The sequence below is a fragment of the Porites lutea genome, chromosome 1, assembly GCF_958299795.1.
Source record: "Porites lutea chromosome 1, jaPorLute2.1, whole genome shotgun sequence".
NCBI lineage: Eukaryota > Metazoa > Cnidaria > Anthozoa > Scleractinia > Poritidae > Porites > Porites lutea.
In genome coordinates, this window is record NC_133201.1 from 586,269 (window position 1) to 607,796 (window position 21,528).

At 37.4% G+C, this 21,528-nt stretch overlaps 1 protein-coding gene across 1 annotated transcript; it reads left to right on the forward strand.

The window, feature by feature from the left end:
* The first annotated feature begins 17,008 nt into the window (after positions 1 to 17,008).
* Positions 17,009 to 21,477, forward strand: LOC140927680 (uncharacterized). The gene is made up of 5 exons (XM_073377390.1): positions 17,009 to 17,242; positions 18,469 to 18,641; positions 18,745 to 18,885; positions 19,219 to 20,862; positions 21,227 to 21,477. The coding sequence occupies exons 1-5, from the start codon at positions 17,148 to 17,150 to the stop codon at positions 21,475 to 21,477; spliced, it is 2,304 nt and encodes a 767-aa protein (XP_073233491.1). The 5' UTR covers positions 17,009 to 17,147.
* The last annotated feature ends 51 nt before the right edge of the window (positions 21,478 to 21,528 follow it).

A 21,528-nucleotide genomic window follows, 5' to 3' on the forward strand; every position in this document is an offset into this window, starting at 1 on the left:
TGTTGACCGTATGGTGGCCATACCATCTAATATCCAGCATAAGACTTACCATGGTCTGCCGTTAACGGAGTAGTATAAGTTCTCGCCTGACTTTGGTTGAGTGAAAAATGACTCTTACCTTTGGTGTACTTCCAATGATACTCGTTGGAATCATTCTTGTGAAAACTTCTAGTAAGTGCTTATTTGATTGTAGCTTTAACTAGTCAATTCTACTGCAGGCTGCGGTTTAGTTGTTTTAACGAACAGATGTTGATTGTACTCGACTGAAAAAGTGAGAACGGCTCTGATTTTGCAGTGGTGTTATGTACACTTTGTAGTGAGGCAAGAAACGCCCGATTTAAATGCATTATTTGTTTAAAAAGAAAAGAACAAGATATTTTAATTTGCATTGTTTCTCGGTAATTCGAGGAAGGTTCCTTGGTGTCGCAGTATTGTAAGGTCCATCTTTTGTCAGTTTTAAAGCCCGTAATACAACGAACTAGTGTCATGTGGTAGACACAAAAGAAAATGCTTAAAACTACCAGTAAATTGAATGTATAAAAAAGATAAGTTTACAGAATTTTTAAGTCAAGTAGCATAAAATTAAAAAAAAATAATAAAGATAAATTTTTAGCTAATTTATCGCTCTTTCTTCCTTTAGAGGTGAATGGTTCTCGGCTTTCAGATGATTGCAGTGATATAGTTGATTGTCAAGGTTTGTCTATAAAATAACGCGGATAAAACGAAGAAAATCAATCAAGGGGGTGGGCTTACATTACCTACCTTATAACTTGATAAACTGCTTCTTTCTATGATTTCAAAAACAACAGCAAATGACTTGAAAGCGTGTTACAAAAGGTTTCAAAATACATTAACCTGAATTTCATCCGATTAATTCGAGTCGTTATTACTCCCTCAGTAAGTTGTTGAGAGGAGAAAACGACTCGAAGCAATCGAATGAATTTCAGGCTAAAAATACATTTACTTCTGGTACAAAACTGGCCTCCCATGTTCGTCTCAGCGTGAGCCGAGATATGTGGATTCGGACTAACTTAAATGGAGTTACCCAAGTACTGACAAATTCTGTAACCGAAACTTGAAACTAGTTTGAAAATAAAACATTTAACTTGTATTTATAAGCTTACATAGCAGCTGTGCTTGGTTCAGTCTGTTTAAGAGCAAGTATGACTCTGTTAAGGAAAAAAGCAAAACTGGAGGAGGTCTTCAACTGTGATGCAGGTGCACTACTGATGGGATTGGAATATTTCTTTGACACAGTCCACAGTTCAATTTATATTGATCTCAGAGCTGAAAGACATGCAAAACCTAACTTCATTATTAATCTAACTGATAAGAGTACATGATCCTAGCCAGGTGAGCTTAGCTCCTTGACGAGTTCTCCGTAAGTTATACCGTTATTTAGTAGTTTTTCTTTGATTGTCAGGTTGTTCTCCTCCGTGTTTATGCTTTAGTGTCGGGTATTTGGAGCCTTTGTACGCTGTTAATTGCAAACAGAGGAAGCTGTCTTCTATGCCGACAAACTTACCAAACAACACTAACCAAATGTAAGCCGGCTTATTCAAATACGCTACGAAAAAAATTGCTAGAATTGTATCAAAGTGCTCTCCAACAGTTCAGTTGCTACTTTTTGATTTGTATGCGTAAATAATCAGTACTAATACGTTTTGTTAATAAGTTGATGCCTAAAATAAAGGAGTCAGTGGTCAAAAAGTTAAGATCACTCTAGACTTATGAAAATGTCAGTGCTGTAGCAAGTGCGTGCAATAACTATTTAAACTACCCTAACGTTTAGTTTGTCAGTGCATACAACTCACGAACGACTCTTCGGTCTACATTTTTTGTTTTGATTCATGATCAGCACGCAATGTTTTTCAAAGTGAAAATAATTGGCAACAATTGCATTCTTCAGCTTAAAGTCTACTAAAAACAACATGAGTCAGTGCGTCAAAGAAAATTGTTTACAATATGCCATTTATCTGCTAGATACGTACATATCAACAAGATAAATCGGATATTAGCAGAAGATTTAAAGGGACTGGAAAAACTGGAGCATCTGTAAGTCAATCCTTTAGGTTGATGCTTGTAATTGTTGAAACTGAAAACTTAATGAAATCGATTTTTCAGAGGCATCAATTTTATCCAGGGGAAATTAAGCGCCGGAGGTTTGGGGTTTGAGCCAAAATTGTACAGATTCAGTATTCACGTTACTTGTAGAGCAGTCATTTCAGCCGTGCCTTTTTTTAGTGTATGCATTCAATCGGCGTTCATTTGAATTCTGCTTCCTTTAACAGTCCGGCAGATCAACTGAATAAACTTGCAGAGAAAAGCAAGGAAATAAATCCTGATTTTTCGTAAAATCACAAGGCAAGAACGAGCAACTAGCAAGGGAAACAACTTTAAATCTGATTTAGTAAATTTGTAATTTTAACTCTGGAAAATACTTATTTCAGAGATGCTTCAAGAAATGAAATCAAGGAAATTGAACATAAGGCGTTCAAGGATACTAAAGAACTCATATCACTGTAAGAATTACCATCAAACTCCATAAAGATACAAAACTGGCTCTTCTCAATACGTTGTGCATATGTATGATGCCATTAACGACGTTTCATGAAGCAGAAACAATAGGAAAAGGTATCGTGGCGTGTTGACTGTGTACTCTTAGCCTTCAGACGGTAACGTGGAATGGTTACACAAAAATTTTTTAGTTAGCCTGCGAGTAAATTCTCTCTCCATTTGGGGCTCAGTTGATATATGCTAAAGATATCCAACAATAGGATTGAGAAAGAAATATAGAGAAATAAAAAATCTTAACAATAAAATGATGAAGTACATTCTTCTGATAGAAACCTGCAGTACAACGAACTTTCTTTCATGAACCCTGAAGTGTTTAACGGTTTAACAAAGCTCAGGAGATTGTAAGTACATCCTATTTTTGAATTACTGGCTTTCGAAATTTTCATAACATAACATGAACAAATTTTATCACTAACTATAAAAGTAATTGAGTACTTGATGCCGTAGGCATTTATGTACCATAACCAAAATAGTCATTAAGAAATAGTCTGTCCTCCATGAAAAACCAACCATCGTTTTAAGGCTTCTTCTGTCCTCTGAGGTGATTTAATTTTCAAGGCCATGCAGGGCTCGTCATTCCAGCAAAGTTTTTCTGAACCAACTGCAACTTTCTAAAAACTGATTTGGGCACATTGCTCCAGAGTTTTGAAAATGACAAACATGAAAAACATGTGGTTAAAGACCTCTATGAAGAAGTAAAATTTTGTGATCTCGCAATGGGTACAGGTCCTATTTTCTGTTAGTCTAAATTGTTAAAGTGGTAGGCTGACTACATTAAGTTGTCTGCGTACCAGCATCAGCCAACATCAACAGCCTCTGCCTCTGCAGGCCTGTAGGGTTAAAGCTAAGTGTTCAAATATATTTAGAACGATTTTGAAGTGACGTTTATGTACATGTATGAGCAGTGCGGGTAAGCAGATTATTTTCTTAAGCCTTGATGATCTCTTACAACGGCTGATGTCTTACCAATTTACAGACAAATTGACGTTCTGTGGCTGAGAGATCATCAAACTCTATCTTAATTAATTAGTCTACCAAGAAGCTCACATGGCAACAAACGTACATCAATTAATTACATTTTTTTTCTGTCTGGGTATCTGTAGAAGGCTGGCTCACAATAAGCTACATCGTCTGGAAAAGGGAACATTTAAAGACCTCATGAACCTGCAAGAACTGTACTTTGTTTCTTTTTATCTTAATACTTCTCGCCTTCTCTGTAGGGTTTTTCTGTTGGAGCGCGATGTAGTTTCCGAGTTTGGACACGTGCATGCACGGTAACAATAAAATAAACAGGGGAAAAACCGTAGAAGAAAAGGGAAGTATTTATTGAAAGTTTTAAACATTACGAGAAGCTTTACAAAAACATGTAGCTTCCAATTTGTGTACTAACTCTGTTCAAGACAGGCGCGGATCCAGGATTTTTATTAGGAGGGGGTGCACTCGTCTCTTGCTCTACTTCAACACCAATAAACCACATATTTATTTTATTGCAGAATACCAGTTGTATTAGAAAACCGCAGGTCATCTCAGGAGGGGGGGGGGGGGGGTGCGCACCCCCTGCACCCTCCCCCTAGATCCGCCCCTGCAAGAGATCATTTGACCAGATCTTTCTCGCTCAGATCTGTGCATAGCTACAAACCATACAATTTCAATTGTCTTTTCCAGAATGCTATCTTTTAACTCGATATCTGAAGTGAGCAATGGTTCGTTTCATGGTCTTGTTTATTTAGACGTAATGTAAGTATTCCTTTTATTCAGTAGCTTAGTATTAATAGAACAATTTCTGGCACTCTTATTTAACATGTTTTCAAGTGCAATCGGTAGACTGTGAACAGTTAGTTTGTGCATGCTCATAGACAACGTCTGAATCTTTTAAGCGGGGTAAGATTTAGGTTTAGTATATATGTCGTTTCAGAACATGTGTTCTGATATCGTATTAAAACCTATGTGTCCTGATATCTATTCACCTATAAATAGAATAGGTAATACATGGGAGCTTGGAGATGTGAAATTTATCTTCTCGTGTACAATCTCGATATCTCACTCGTTTGCTGCGCTCACTCGTGATATATCGAGTTGAACACTTGAAGTTAAATTTTATATCCCCGAGTGCCCATGTGCTATTCACTATTTATCAACTTGGTTGGTAAACTTAATTTTTGCATTTCACTCCCGCATTAAATCATTACTATAGTTTTCCTTAATTTATTCACTTGTTTTTTACCGTCAATCCTTTAAATCCATAGTTACATCAACTATGGTAAATTCCGCTCTGTTATGCTTTTTTAAAAACAGAAATTTGCAGCACAATAAGTTATCCAGGTTGAAAAAGGGAGTTTTTCATGGCATGGACACATTAAGATGGTTGTAAGTATCAACATTTCTGTTAGATTTCAATTTCTATAGTATTTTTTTTAATCACTGGCACCTTGCAGTGCAATAATAATCCAACATTAAATATCAGCTTATTTACGGAGGTCGAAAGATCTGTATTGTCAAGATCTAGCATACAGTTTTCGCCCAATAATGTATAAACATTTTACAATTCTGTTCATTGTAAAGCAAATTGTGCACACATGAAGCCCGTGATACATTTCGTGTGTTCGCATTTCTACAGGAACCTTTCCGAGAACAGCTTAAAAGAAATCGAGTGTGGAGCCTTTTTGGGCTTGCCAGAACTAAAGTTTCTGTAAGTCGAGGCCTACTTTGTCACCAATAAGTAACAATATATTAGCAAATGTTGTGGACAAAAAATAGAAACTTATTTGATCTAATCTCAACAGCTATTTTACTAAGGTGATCGCCCGGAGCTTTAAAAATGGAACTTTTGAAGGGCTTTCTTCGCTTAAAAGTTTGTAAGTAATCTGACTTGATAAAATACCAATTAACTCCACTGAAGCACACGTACCAATTCCGCGGTATGCTATGGTAGTATCTGACTGGATATGCTGTCAAACCTCTATACGCCGCCATGCCACTCTCTTTTGAAAAACTAGTTACCATGCTTCCGGAGCACAATTTTCTTTTCACCAAATCACTCTCAACAAAGCTTCTGAATTCACTTGTAAATTTCCCAAAAGCGTCTGCTTGATGGAGATTTGATTGTACAATAACTGGAAAAAGGAAACGAATTGCGAAAAATTCTTTAATAACTCAACTTTTAGCTTTTGGTTTAATACTTGAATCCCACTGGCCTTATAATGTACTTTATATACCAAAGAACCTGTTTTATTGTTATATTATAGAGATTTACAATACGGCTTAACAACCAATGTACCAAAAGGAATGTTTTGGGGCCTCTCAAGTACTTTAGACCTGTAAGAAATCTTTATCAAAAACTACCTTACCATTCTCGCATCGGTAAAAGTAGCTCAAAAAATCAAAATGCTATGAATTTAAATATAATTAGCCTTACCTGTTCGATTACACTGTACTGACGACTATTGGTACTCAAAAATATGGCTTTAATCAACTGAGCGTATTGAGGAATATTGACCGCCGTAAAAAGATTAAAAAGGCGACAAGTTAAAGATTAAAAAGGCGCCAGGAAAAGGGGGTTGTATTTCGTTTACTTCAGATAAGTTAGACTTCTATTCTAAAAAAAATAACTGTGTAGTGTCATTTTGTCATTTACGAAAGTAAACCGGAATATAACATTCTGCCTTTTCAACAGGAATCTCATAGACAACAAGATAACAAAGGTGTCGCCTGGATCATTTCACGGACTTCTCAAATTAGATTCATTGTAAGGGATAGACATTGGGTCATGTAGCACTTGCCCCAAAGAGAAGTTACCAAAGATGCCTAACCCCGAGCCCAAACATTAGTGAAACAATTGAAAGAATGACATGTCATTGTTTTCCGCGACCAATCAGGAGAGACCTTACGAGCAGCTCCTACACAACTGATGCATTTATGTCCGAGGCAGATTTAATTAAGATGAAAATTGCACTTGAGATAATAAAGGACTAACAGATCTCTACTACAGTTTGGAAATCAGTTCCTTTTTTGACCCATTCCTCACGTAGCAACGGGCGAGAGGTTCGTGTCGTTTGTGCAGATTATTTAGGGAAGTCATTGTCATGAGAAAAACAGATGTCAAGAAAAGACCAAACATGGTTCTTTATTTTTAAGCACGAAATAAAACATGCCCACTAATAGTTCCTTCTATTTGCCGTAGATCCTTGGACCATAATTTTTTGACCACTTTGGAGGAAGGCACATTTTACGGAATGCCAATGCTTTATGGACTGTGAGTATCCTGGCCCTTAGAACGCAAGGTATAGGTTCATCTATACATTCAAACTCGTTCCCAGGGTTCTCTCCTACACGTCCCTTCGGAGTTTTGGGAGTAAGAGAGAGAGAAACGGGTAGGCGAGAGAACCTGGGAACGAGGTTGATTCATAATCTAGAGATTTATCCAGGGCTGAAAGAGAAGCTCTCGTTTATATTTATAGTTTACTCAAACAAAATGTAAAATCGTATAATGATAAGTGGCCACTGCAACGAAAACTACAAAAATAAAAACATAAACATAAACACACGCACAAAAAACAAAAGGCCTAGTTAGCCCCCCCCCCCCCCGCCAAAAAAAAACCTTGCAAGTGCAGCACACTTTTTCATATATTCTTTGCCGTTGTTTTACAAGGCTACAACGTGAAAGTTCCTAAAACTTCCTATTCACACGTTTTTTGGAAGAAATGTAGTATTTGATCCTGTTTGCTCTTTTCTTACTGGCGATCATTTTCACCTTGGTGGCCGCTAGTATTTCTCATTTTGTTACCACTGCTATAATTTTTTTGTTTTTCTTGCGACGAATTTGGTCTCCTTTGTTTTTTATCTCCTTCTGTAGCTCTTTCTCTGTTATCCACGTCGATGTAGGCGTTAAAAGTTAGTCGAAAGAAAGACTCGGCTTTGTTATTGCTTTTTTCTCTAAACGTCCGGGTGGCCATGCGATTTACCGCCGAAATGCGTGGGGGGCTTGAAATGTAAAATTTCAGCTCGGCTTATATGAAGGGGTGGACGTACGTACGTACGTACGTACGTATGATTTTCTCTGAACCAAAATTTCTTGGTTGCATAGATAACCAAATTTACCTACCCATCGTGCTCCACTGCGCGCGAGAGATCCGCTGCAAATGAACATTGTCTTCTTTAAATTATTTCAGAAGCCTGCTCGCCAACGAGATTACAGAATTTACTGATCGAACGTTTACGGGACTTTCAAATTTAAGGGCCTTGTAAGTTTAAGAAAGTTCAGTTATAAAGCACTTAAGGAACATATTCATATGACGCAAAGAACAATTTCTTGACGACTTTCCTTTTTTGATATATCAATGTGTTAACAGAAAGTAAGATGGCACTAACAGGTATGGCAATAGCATCACAATAGATATCCTGATCATAGTGTGAATACAGCTCATGAGAGGAAGGGAAGACTGTCGCCCACTAGTCATAGCTGGCCTAATAGACCTTTTTATAGATACGGCGGCCATATTGAATTACTTAGATTTAAGGAGCATTATGGGATGCCAGGGGGCATGAGCACGATCCTATATACTCACTCAGTATATACTCAAGCTTTCCAAGTTTTCCTACAAAAAAAGATCGTTGTGCCTTGTTAGGATGTAATAATGATCGCCTTTTTCCGAGAAATATACAGTGAAGTTCTATTTTTGCTGGAAAAGCGCGCGTTAGTACTGAGCGAGCGAGTGCCCCCTGGGCATCCCATAATACTCCTTAAATCTAATAAATTCAATATGGCCGCCGTATCGGTAAAAAGGTCTATTAACCTCTCAATAGGCCCGTCACCAAGGGAAAACGGAGAGAAATTTCGGAACGCCAAGAGCCCTTCCTTGGGTAAACCCTTGCTATATATTTTGAAAACACGACAAATTATCATAAGAGGTGCCTGATTTACTAGCGAATATCGCGTGAATAGAAAAATAAACTTACGAATAATAAGTAATGCGGTGATTTTCATGCCATCGACGTGTAAGCCGTACGGCATTCCGAAACTGTCTTCTTCTTCCTGTAATAACTGTTTTGCGTCTGTGAAGTTCTGTCAGCGGCAACAGCTCATTTTGATTTGTTTGGATTATTTTTGAATTAGAAAATTAAAAGAGGCAAAGAGGGCTTACTTAACCAAAAAAGAACAAAAAAAAATAGAAGGAAGTAGAGATAGAAGAGGATAAGGGCAGTTTACTTGATATCGTTGCGAGAGATGAGGCTGAACAAGGCTACAAGGGTACTTTACTAGAAAGGAAATGAAGTGCTTTAATACTCTCCAAATTTATGAATAAATCTTAAATTGCTTTAATTTGCTCTTCCTTTAACAAGGGATTTAGCAGAAAATAGATTAACAAAAGTCAAACGGAGCATTTTTAACAATTTTCCTTCTCTGGTAAATCTGTAAGTATCAATATAAATTTAAATTTCAAGGTGTCATTTAGTTTTTTACGTCAGTCTTATTAAAATAAAATCTCATCCAACTAAATGCTTGTCGAATTTGTAAGCAAAAAAGACGAAAACTTCTTCCACTGCCAAATCATTTGTTACTTACCCTAATGCAAGAAATGGTGAAATTTTTCAGCGCCATATTTAGCCATTAATCCGCAAATCCCTGAACGAGGTGTCATACCGAACAATCCAACATCTTTGAAAGAAACATCTATAATAACTATTTTTATATGTGGCAAGGATCTTTTCTTTTCATAATAGATAATTGAGGTTGTCTTACCACAGAGACTTGCACAAAAATCAAATCAGCTTTATTGAGGACGGCGCTTTCTTTGGGTTACAAAGGCTGGAACATCTGTAAGACTGAATTAAGTACTTTACCATACTTAAGATATGATTGACTGATACAGCGGAACCTCCATATCACGAAACTCTATATAATAGAGTCCTCACTTTAACCAACGATTTTCTTTCTCCCATTAACAGTAAAACATGTGGAAAAGAACCTTGATATAACGAATCCTCGTTATAGCGAACAACTTTTGTCAGCCACTGGGCCTTCATTATATCGATGTTCCACTGTAATAAGATATAAACTTGAATGAGTGATAACCGTAATTTACTCTTCGGTTGAAAAATAATCTGAAGAATTTATCCTTCAGCAGAACTCCAACCTGACCTTTGCGGTAAGGCTACTAACAATGATTATAGGCAACCCCATAAATATTCACTTCTAATACCGAGTACTATTTCTAATCTCCTCGCACCAACATCACCAGCAACATTGACATTAATATTGTCACTATCCATTGCCATCACCATTACCATCATCACATGTCATGACTGTCATTAACATCATAACCACGGCATCCTGTATTTGTTTATTTCAGTAAAGTAATGATATTTTTACCTTGGTTGGTGGAAATCAGCTTCTATTCTGCTTAATCAGCGCCTTTTTATTTCTGATATTGACATTAAAACAGATTCATTAACAACAATGGTCTGTCCAGTATCTCCTTTAATACATTTAAAGGAATGCCTGTCTTAATTGAGCTGTAAGTTTCTTACTTCAATGCAACTTGATTTACGTCCTTTGAATGGCGATTGAAATATATTACTGCTTTTTCTTTACCTGGCAAAGCTAAGCAGCGTAGCATGCCGGACCTATCCCTTCATTAAAGACGGCTAAGCATACTCGACCACAGCATTTGAATTCTAACCTATTAGACCGCGCCTATCAGCCTCCATTTATGATGTAACAATTTGAACTTCCTCACTTTGAAATCAACGTAGTAAAGAACAACGGTCCCAGAAAAGAGGGCAAATCACGCTTTCTTCCAGGCCCGTCCAATCCATCACTTAATTCCAAATATATTTAGAGAATTAAAACAATGTGAGTCGTACATACTATTATGCCAATTTGTTCGGAATTTTCTCCACTATTTTCTCTCCCCTGCAGGGGTAAAAAATCATTTACATGCAATTAATCTTAATTCAACAAATTTACCTATTGCAGAATGTTAAATGATAACAATATTAGGGAAATTTCATCGGAAGCTTTTAACGAGTCAACTGGTTTGTACACCTTGTAAGTGACTTTAAATCTAAATTTACAAGGAAAGCGCTTTTTAAAATTTCCTTGACGAAAACTGTAGAGTCATTAACAAAAGACAGGGACTTCAATAAAAGCAGTAGCAATTAATAGATAAAATAAGGAAAAAGCAGACTTCAACACGACTTCGCAAAGGTTGACTGTCGGTCATTTAGAGGTTATCATTTAGGACGTCGGTCTACTTTTCAACAAAATGATTTTCACAAGGAGAGTTTAAAAGCTTTTTTTCTTATATTTTGTCTTAGGAGTTTAAATAATAACAAGCTGAAGGCTATCTACAGAGGAATATTTTCTGGTCTCAAGGAACTGACCACGCTGTAAGTGTCATATTTATAATCGTTAATGTCCCCGTTTGTCTGGATGCATTGGAGTTTTAAATACTTCGTTATATTTATGCTTTAGGAAATTGTCTGAAAACAAAATAACTTTCATTGAACCCAGTTCCTTCAATGAATTGCACAGTCTGACTAATCTGTAAGCTGATCTTAATGTTTTATTTTATTTTGTTTTATATTATTCAGTTATAAGAGGCAGTATAACTTACAAACTACTAAAATATGTAAAATATAGAGTATCAGTTATCTTTAACTAAATGGAAACATGAATTTTGGCCAAATTTAACAGATACCAGGATTTGTTCTTTTGGCACCAACAATGATAATTAAAATAAACTACAAAAATAGAGTTAGTATGTGTAATCAAATGGTGACGAGTGAAATTAGGGAATAATTTCACTTGCGTTTTGTCCAAATCCTAATAATTTCTCTTTGGACAAAACGCAAGTGAACTTATTCCCTAATTTCACGAGTATACCATTTGAGTACCTATTAATATCATGGGTGACGAATTTCGTAAGCAATCTTAGATTTTTGACATGTTTATCCTGGATCGTATCGATCGAGAACTCCACTTTCTCAAATTTTTAGACCTTAAATTTGGCTTATACGGTTCTGAATTTTTCAGACTTTTTCGGCAAAATATCTGTTAGTATCCTTCTTGATGTTCTCTTGTGTGTTCAGGTTTTCTAAAGCGTCTTTTTGTGCCCTGACATCCTCATTCATGGCATTTTAAAACTTCGTTGCCATCTTGGCACTGAGACGTACGGAAGGGTTGCCATGGCAATTTTGTAATTTCACATGTGAAATTACAAATTAACGCTGAAATTTCGCGCCAAAATTAAGGAGTAATTCGTCACCTATGATATTAGTATAGGTAATAGCATGATTTGTAGTGATATTTGGCATAAATACCACGAGTGATGATTCGAAATTGTTATACGTAATTTCACGAGCCGTTAGGCGAGTGAAATTTGAGACAATTTTGAAATATCACGAGTGGTATTTACGCCAAATATCACGTACAAATCATGTCATTATTTGTTTATACTACTACCCACAAAGGTTTTGTAATTTTCACATGTAGGTATTTCAAATTAAGCTGAAATACCACTGCTCTAAGCCAATCAAATTGCAGAAATTTCCCATGTAGTAGTATAACAATGGGTATTGTCAGTTTCTAAATATTTAAACATCACACCTGTTTTGTCTTAACTTTTTCAGAGACCTTTCGTACAATAAGATAACAAACGTTACGGAAGAAACATTTGAAGGACTTCAGGACTTATGGCAGCTGTAAATTTTATTCACTTGAATGCGTTCACAAATAGTTAGGTTCAATAATCTGTTATCTATCAAGTCACTTTAACCAAATACCCGTGGTTAGGCAGAAATGTTAGCTGTTCCGTCAGCGATTCACAAAGTTTCAAGAGTTAAAACTTTTGTTCATTTGGCTCCAGTCTCTTCGTGGTATATTTTGGAAGTGTTGGCCTGGATGCCAGCAACAATTCACATTCCGCACACATAGTTTAAAGTTAAGAGTGCTAGGCTAGCAAAGACTTACCAAGAACAAAAGGGTAAGATTACATTGAATCGATGTCTCAAAATTTGCTCTGAAAAACTGCTGTTCGCCTCAACTCTGGTGATCTACATGACCTAACCGTCCTTTTTTGTGAGAATCCGTTTCCCTTTTTCGTTTATAGGAATCTTCTGCGTAATCACATAAAAGACTTGGGAATCAAAGTCTTCAAACATTTGCAATCCCTAGTGAAATTGTAAGAGTGGATATTTTTGTAATTTAATATTATGATATGAGTATAAGAAGGGGTTGGATGAATAAACAACACTCATGTTCATGCGTGATTCTATTGGGCCACAGTAAATGCTGCTGTTCTAAGTTATTATTAGTAATGTACATTTTGCAGAATCCTACATTTGTTTATACATCAGTTGGTCTCAATTGCAGAAACTGTACCCATTTCTCAATATATACTTGCTAGACATGAAAACCCACTAAAATCATTTTTTTAGAATTCTCTCAGAAAACGAAATTGAGGACATTCAAAAAGGAGCTTTTTCTAACTTACCAAACCTCGAGTTCTTGTAAGTGTAAAGAAAACTATGTTTCATACTGATTTCTCTTTCAGTTCTTTGACCATTTGGAATATAACCAAGGAACTGGCAATATGCAGGGTCCTCAGTTCCCTTCCTCTTTCTACAGAAAGAGAAAGAGAAAGGACCCTGGTAACGATCTTGAAAAACTGGTAAACATTATGACGTCATAGAGTGAGGTCAGAATGATGTTTGATTAATAAATGATATGTGCGTAAGATTACTGCTCAATATATGGTAGCTGTGACACTTTCCACGAATGCCTCTTTGTTGCAATGACCAATTTGATTGATGTACTTGAATATTCTCTTTGATAAATTCCCGATATAGGAACCTCTCAAGTAATTTCCTCAGCAAGATTGAGAATGGTGCATTTGCAAATTTATCTTATCTTTCAGAACTGTAAGCGGCTTAATTACTCATTGAAATACTATTGAATAAACCTCAGTGTTTATCTTTTTTAACCCCACATATTGACCGACTCGTAACAGGAATCAAGCAATATCATTTCCAGTATATACACAGCTTCTTTGTTCTTCCAATTACTTTTCAGGTACCTGTCCAGCAACAAGCTAGTCGATCTCTTAAGTGAACTCTTCTCCGATCTTGACTATTTAGACACGCTGTAAGTTGTTGTAATCCATAAAATACTATAATTGCTCTCTTTAACCACAAGTTAAGCAACGAAATACCCAAATATTTTGTCACATCTTTACTCTTTTTTCGCACACATGTGTTCAGTTATTACACAGATTACAGAAGGAAATCTTTATCCGTAATTCTGTCACCTCTATTTTTCTAAGAAATAACAATTAAAGACGTGCTAAGCTGTTTCATTTAGTTCTTTTGTATGCAGTTTTACCTGATTTGGTTTTGATTTCTTTGGAGTAGCGAATATACAAATCAAAGGCCCTTCTGCGAGAACTCATTATTTGCCCATACCTGGATGAAATTTGCAGAGAAAAAAAGGTAATAAAAGCAAATTCCTTTGGGCAAAACGGGGCCCAGATTTAGGGACTTGACGAAACAAAACCGTTCTTCAAAATTAAACAGGAATCCCTGAGTGTTTTTATATCCCCGGAAGACCGTTCAGCTCATCGATTTACCAAACAAATTCACAACTTATCACTAGAAATGTTGACTTGTCAAAGGATAATTGATCATACAAACGTTTACTTCACAGTGACTTATCCAACAATTGGATACAGCGAATTGATGAAAAATTATTTCAGGGTTTGTCTTCGTTAAGTGAATTGTAAGTGAGGCTGATTCTTGGTTTCTAGATAACTTTTTACCATTCTTAATATACAGTTTTTTAGTATGCATCTTATACAGTACAGTTACAGTGTTAGAGAAATATAGGAGGCATTAATTTAACAAGGATCATTCTTTCTTGCTTTTGAGTTTGCTAATGTAATACTGTTGATGGCCATTTCATCTCAGCTTTCTCAGACACCAAAAGGACCTCTATAATGGGGCCCTTAAAAGGACTCTTCATTGTCTTGTCCCTCATTTTCCTGGCGGCCTATGCGTTTCGGGATCACGTAGTCCATTCCTCTCGCTGCGTCACCGAAATGCATTGGACAAGAAGGCCTGAAAAGACGCCTCACAGATACTAGGCAAGACTCTATAGTCAAACTATCACATGCACCTAAATCAAAACATAGCAGGCATGGCAAGTGGTTGAGAGACTGTTTTGTATTATTTTTTACTCTCGCAGACTTCTTTCTCGTAATAAACTCACAGAATTAAACAATGCTACATTTAGTAACGTTCCTACGCTTAGGAGACTGTAAGTGCTTCTCGGCATTCATTCTACAGTCAACTCCCTTTATAGCGGACACTGTAGGGAACTCGAGTTAGTGTCCTCATTAGCAAAAGTCCGTAATAGAGGGAGTTTATTAATTTCAGTAAAACATCTGTTGTCTATTTTTGTTTGGGATTTAGCTTCTGTCCGTATTATCGGAGTGTCCGTTATGGTGGGGTGTCCGTAAGGCGAAAGTTGACTGTTTTTCTTGTAAACATTTACCGTTATTTCGATCATTATGAGGTCCATATAAAACAATAACAAAAATACATAAATGAACAAATAAATACTAGATAAATATCAAGGCGTAATCAACTTTCTTGAACGACTGTGGCAACAAAGGATTTATCGTTTTGTTTCAGAGGAGGGTTTTCTTGTGGAACCTGGACTAGATAGAATTTCGCTTTTGCAAGAAAGCTCTGCCTCTTTCGCTCAGCTACAACCGTACTTAGCTAGCGCACGTTAAACCTAAGAGAGAAACGGGTTTCACTGACCAAACATCTGCTGACACTTAGTGAAGACACTCAGCGTATCCCTTTTTAGTCTTTTACCGTTTTCCACTGTTTTTTTTTTTTGAATAATCATTCTAGATATTTGCAGCGTAATAGCTTGAAAAGGATACCACAAGGTTGTTTTTCAAGGCTTTCCATACTTGGCTATCTGTAAGTATTTCGTAGTTGTTCAGATTTCCACGTATCGAAGGTTTTAGCCGTGCTTGAGTCTTAAACGCATTCCTCTAAATTTTAAACTTAATTTTTCATTGCTAGGAGTCTGAGTGAAAACAAAATTTCTACGATAACAAATGGTTCATTTGATGGCCTGACGGACGTTTTGCTTTTGTACGTAGATACCTTGTTATAGCTGTGTTTATGTCTTGTCTCCTATTCTTGTACCATCTAATTATCAGTCACATCTCTGTCTTTATGCCTTTAGATCATACATATCTTTGTTGTAATTATGAAGAATATTGTGCTAAATAATAAAACTGTATTAGATGCTACTGCACAGACTGAATTTTTTTACTCGGCTAATACGATATTTTACGGTTTTTCGATGTATAATAGTTTTCAATTTATTAGATTAAAGCATATGGAAGATATAAGAAGGCTACGATCTTTCTTCTATTTCTTTAGACTGTTGGCTGATAATGGCATAGATGAAATTCAAAGCGGGGCTTTTATGGAACTCGGACGTGTGCAATATCTGTAAGAGCAGTGCGATGCTATAAGGTGCGATGCGATGTTACATCATGTGATGTGATGTGATTTGGTGTCAAGTTTTGTTTCGATGTGATGCAGTGTAAAAAAAAGCATTTTAATGCCATGCGATGCATTGTGTTGTGATGTGATGCAATATAATACGATGTGGTGCCGCGATATGATGCAGTACAGTCCATTACGATATGATCTGACGCGCAAGGTAATGAAATGCAGTGCATTTCTATCTCAGGAGATGTGATGCAATGCAATGCAGTGCAATATTGCAATGCAATGCAGTGCAATATGATGTCAGATGTGATATGCTGCTACGCAATGCGATCTGATGTAAAAGGATGTAACTCAGTTCACTTGCAATACGATATGTGATTGATGTTATACCATGTGATCCAATGTGATTTACTGCAATGCAGTGCAATGCAATGATATACGATATGATGCAATGTTGTACAGTCCACTGCAATACGATTTGATGTCATCTAATAAAACTCAATGCAATAGACGCGATGCCATGTGCTGCGATGTGATCCGGCGCAATGCAATACGATGGAATGCTTTACAATGCGATGGGATTTAAAATAGGTACTACATTTCAATAATATCTCATTTGCAGGGATCTGTCAAGGAACAATATTAATCGAATAAAGGATACATACTTTGGATCGCTTCACGAAATGCAGTATCTGTACGTAGTTTCACGGCCTCAAAGGACAGACAATAGACTTATAATTAATTTGTAACACAATTAGTGCTTTCATCATTAACCTTAAAAACTGAACTCCACATTACTTACTCATACGTAGCTTAAGTTCCGATATACTCATAAGTGTAGTCTTTTTCAGGTGTCAAACAAGGGTCTATTCATCCTTTAAAAACGTTTTATTCTCGGCAGGAATCTGGCTCAAAACCCTCTAACGGACATAGATGAATTTGCCTTTAGAAAAACTGCAGCCCTCAAGTATATGTACGTCAAATAACTTCTATAATTGTTTAAATCACTCTTGGAGCGTCCTTATTGCGGCTTATAGATGAACATTTTATTGTGCAGGAATATCATCGGAACGGAAATGGCAATAATTCCCAGTAAAGCCACTTCAAACCTTCAGGAGCTTGTAGTTTACATGTGAGTGAAATATTCGCTAAGTTTTACTCCTTCCCCTTCACCCCTTCTCCCTGTTTGTGCGTCCTGTTTTCCATGAGCTTTTAGTAGTATAGGGCGCACCGTTTAGTCCCCTTTTTTGGGCAGGAATTTCATTTACTTGGGCAGGAATAAATTTCGCCAATGACGTCATAGAAATGAGGAGGAGGAGGAGGAGGGAAAAATGGGAATAAAAAAATTGCGGAAGGAAAATAACAAAATTGTGAAAAGGAGAGGGGTAAGTAAAACATTGTTTGCAGTGTAAAAAAGAGCTATTTTGCCTTTTCCCTCATTAATATGCACGATTTGCCCGCCAAAAATCAGTGAACGGAAACTAGGACAATCACAGCAGCAGCAAATAGGACAAGAGCTAGTTTGTCTTTGCCCTCATTAATATGCACGATTTGCCCGCCAAAAGTCAGTGAACCAGAACTAGGACAATCACAGCAGCAAGAAATAGGACTTGCATAATAACATTACGCCTCCGTGATACAAAAGGTTATGACGTCATTGGCGTTAATTTATTCCTGCCCAAGTAAATGAAATTCCTGCCCAAAAAAGGGGACTAACCGGTGCGCCCTATACTACTGCTTTTGGAGTTCGCTGCGCGCTACGCTTTTATCAGTTTCAAGGAGTTTCAAGAATTAGTGTCAAAATTGTTTTCTTACTTATATTTCTGTTAGCTTAATGACTAACCCTGGCTAATTACTGAAGAGTAAAGTCCATCTAGAGATGACTTTTGGTAGAAATCTGACGGGGTGTGAAATGAAGACATCAGAGGACCTGGTGTAATAAAATCAGTAAAAAGAAAGCACGGGGAGTGCCGAGCCTTCGTCTCGTGGTGATAGCGAGTACTTCAGCAAATCAGATCGTAAATGCAGGAATTGCAATAGAGTAAAAAGTCCAGGGGTTCAACCCGATGTAAACCCTTGGAAAGGATGTGATTGGACAATTAAATCATCAAGATTATTAACAAGAAATATAATAATGCTGAAAATGATTTTAAAAAAGTGGCAGTCATGACTACAGGAATGTCCCTGAAAAAAGTTTGCCAAGTTTTCTCTTTATTTCAACCAGCTAGTTACGCCTTTTCTCTCGTTATGAGGATAGTTGCTTAACTCTTTGAATTTTAACAGCATCAGGTGATCCACCAGAACTACACTTGCCCTCTCGTTATGACGATAGTTTCTTAACTCTTTGTATTTCAACAGAGCATCAGGTGATCCACCAGAACTGCACTTGTCCGCCAGTTACTTTCTCTTTTCAGCACTGCGATCTTCTGGTTACCAATGTCAAGTCGCTTCGTTTTTTCAACTGATATGTAGCCCTTGTCCGCTTGGTACATATTCCTTTGGAGAAGTTCGCTGCAAACTCTGCCCTCCAGGTATGAATCCCGATATAACTCTGTCAAATTATTTAATGGTATAATAAAAAGCCAACACATTTTTCCTTCATATAACATTGCGTTTTATTGGTTTGTTGAATAGGAGGATTCTTCCAGGATGTTATGGCATTTGTGGGGCTTTTAACTCATGGAATGGGATGTAAGATGTGTCCCCCGGGTAAATACGTTAGCCCAGAGTCTGCACCTGGAATGTCTGAGAATGATTGTAAAGGCTGTCCCCAAGGTCAGATACAAGATTGAAAGCATACATTTGTACTACTTGTTATGGTATCACTACAACAATAAGCATATCCCGGGTGATGCTCTTGCTGAGTTAAAATCCTTTAGGTGAATTTAACGGCCCATAAAAATGGCCCTCTTCAAGACGATGACAACATTCTGTTGGGGTGGATTTGCCCTTCTTACAAAATAAAATATGGGACATGTTAGTTTGTTCTTGGGGAAATTGATGGGTTAATACGAGGCCAAAAAAAAATAGTTTAAAAAATAGTGAATAGTTTATGTCCACGTTTTTTATGTGTCGATGATCTAACTCTAAGACTGCTTGTTTTTTCAGGAACCCAATATGATCTCTTTGCTGGATTCAGGGCGTGTTTCTGCATTGCAGGATTTTATCGTTTGGACAGGTTTGGAGCTTGTCAGCCATGCCCATTGGAAGGATTGCTTTGTCGTAACGAGACCGTTAAATTACGGGCTGGTTTCTTCTGGAAATGGGAAAGCAAGATGAGCCTTGATTTGTACCAGAATTTCACCAAAAACTTGATGATATTTAATGATTCGTACAACACAGAACAAACAACATACAATGGATCCTTTCCAACAGCTTACGCATGCCCAGTTCCAGAGTCGTGTCTTGGAGGAATGGAATCTAAATGTGCCGATGGTTACCAGGGCCCATTGTGCGCAGTCTGCAGTAAAGGTTACTATCGACTTGTTTCAACGTGTCGAAAGTGCCCCACCCTTCCCTGGTTGATTGGTCGAGTGTTCCTTGTAGCTGTAATCTTAGCTATCATTATAGGATCTCTTTTAATCGGTAGAAGAAGAAAAAATGAGAGTGGTCGATCAGTCACGGATATTCTATTAGCCCGATTGAAGATCGTTATTGGATTTTATCAGGTCACTTCTGGAACATTAACATCTTTCTCTCACGTAAACTGGCCAGATGCATTGATCAGCGTGATTAACTATGCGCAAATTGTCCAACTCAATTTGTTACAGATCGTTCCTGTTCACTGTTTTAATAATGAGCTCAAAGTAGACACATATTCTACTTTTCTAATGTTCGCTGCTGTCAACATCTTGGGAGTAGCACTATTTGTTATTGTGTATTTTATCAGCAAAGTTTACAACATCAGACGCAGTGACTTAGATGACAAGGGCCTAAAGCGCGCGAATTCTTCGTCAAAGGAACAGTGCTACAGGTGCATTTTCGTACTTTTGTTTCTAACTTACCCCGCACTATCTGCTCAGATCCTTCAAATGTTGCCTGCAGCCTGCCACGAGATTTGCATGGCCGCTCAGGGAAAGAACTGCCAGGCGTTCCTCAAATTTGATTACTCAGTGCGTTGTTACACTAAGAAGTTTAACTCCTATGCGATCCTGGTATACATTTCACTGGTATTTGTCGTTGGCTTTCCTCTGGCAACGTTGGTGCTCCTCTGGAGATCACACTTGAACGACAAAAAAGTTGCTTTAAAACAGCAGAATGTCCTTGGAAAGGCTTTACGTATTGAAGCAGAAGGATCCGACCAGGTGCAACTTCCAACAAATCAGAACGAAGCAAAAGATGAAGACCAAGATTTGCCAGGGAATGAGATTTTTAAAGGAATGAGATTCCTTTATGAGAACTATTCGTCGAGTTGTTGGTTCTGGGAGGTTGTGGACTTGGGGCGAAAAGTGGTCCTGACATCAGTGCTTGCTCTGGTAGGAGCGGAGAGCCGCACTCATCTTGGCGTAGCAGCTTTGCTTTCTGGTCTGTACACTGTAGTCTTTGCTTACTACAAACCAGTGACTGATATATTTGAGTACTGGTTACAACTCGCTTCGTTGTTGGCCACAAATTTAAATATGAGCGCAGGAATGCTGCTGAAGATTCCATCTCAGGCCGCAGTGACGTCAGATGTGTCCAGCCAGTTTGAGTCTGTCGGTGTAGCTGTTCTTCTGGTTGCAAACAATCTCTTTGTTTCCTCAATAATTATCGGTAAGCTAAATTGAATAGTTTGCATATCGGAGCTATAAGTGAGTGATTTCTCACGCGCTGCATGATTACCATAGAAATGACGTACTGATGAGAAAATTTTTTCTCTCTCGCGCGCGCTATTTTCAAAACTTTCTGGAAATTGATCTTTAAAACTGTCAACATCAGAGTAAAAAAAAATAGAAAACAAATTTTTTAAAAATCTATAATCCGTAGGTATTAGCTTTATTATTATTATTATTATTATTATTATTATTATTATTAACAGCAGCAGCAGCAGCAGCTGCAGCAGCGGCAGCAGTAGTAGTAGTAGTAGTCCTTTCTGATAACGGAACTAAATCTAAACATATCCTTTCATTCTTTGCAGTACGCATGGGATTCTCGCTGTTTGAGAAGTTGATGGCCTTCAAGCAACATCCACAATGCAATTTAGAATGCTGCCTCTCTTTCATGATGATGATGAACGATGCCTCAGGGGAGGTTAGAGGATTAGAAGATGAAAAGGATTACGAAGTATCTGGAGTTGCCAGGGCGATGGAAAATATGACGTCATTTGAAGTTGACCCCGATGATGAACCAAGCGAAAAGAAGAAAATAAGAAAAGAGGCAGATACTTAAAAACCAACATTTGAAGTTTGATATTGTGATTGGCTTCTTAGTGGTCCGCCA

What these genes read in the sequence shown, in the direction of transcription:
- LOC140927680 (XM_073377390.1), top strand. Translation starts at nt 17,148, where the DNA reads ATGAACATTTTATTGTGCAGGAATATCATCGGAACGGAAATGGCAATA. An exon ending in TTGTAAAGGCTGTCCCCAAG is followed by an intron (nt 18,886 to 19,218) that starts GTCAGATACAAG and finishes TTGTTTTTTCAG; the next exon opens with GAACCCAATATGATCTCTTT. An exon ending in TGTTTCCTCAATAATTATCG is followed by an intron (nt 20,863 to 21,226) that starts GTAAGCTAAATT and finishes CATTCTTTGCAG; the next exon opens with TACGCATGGGATTCTCGCTG.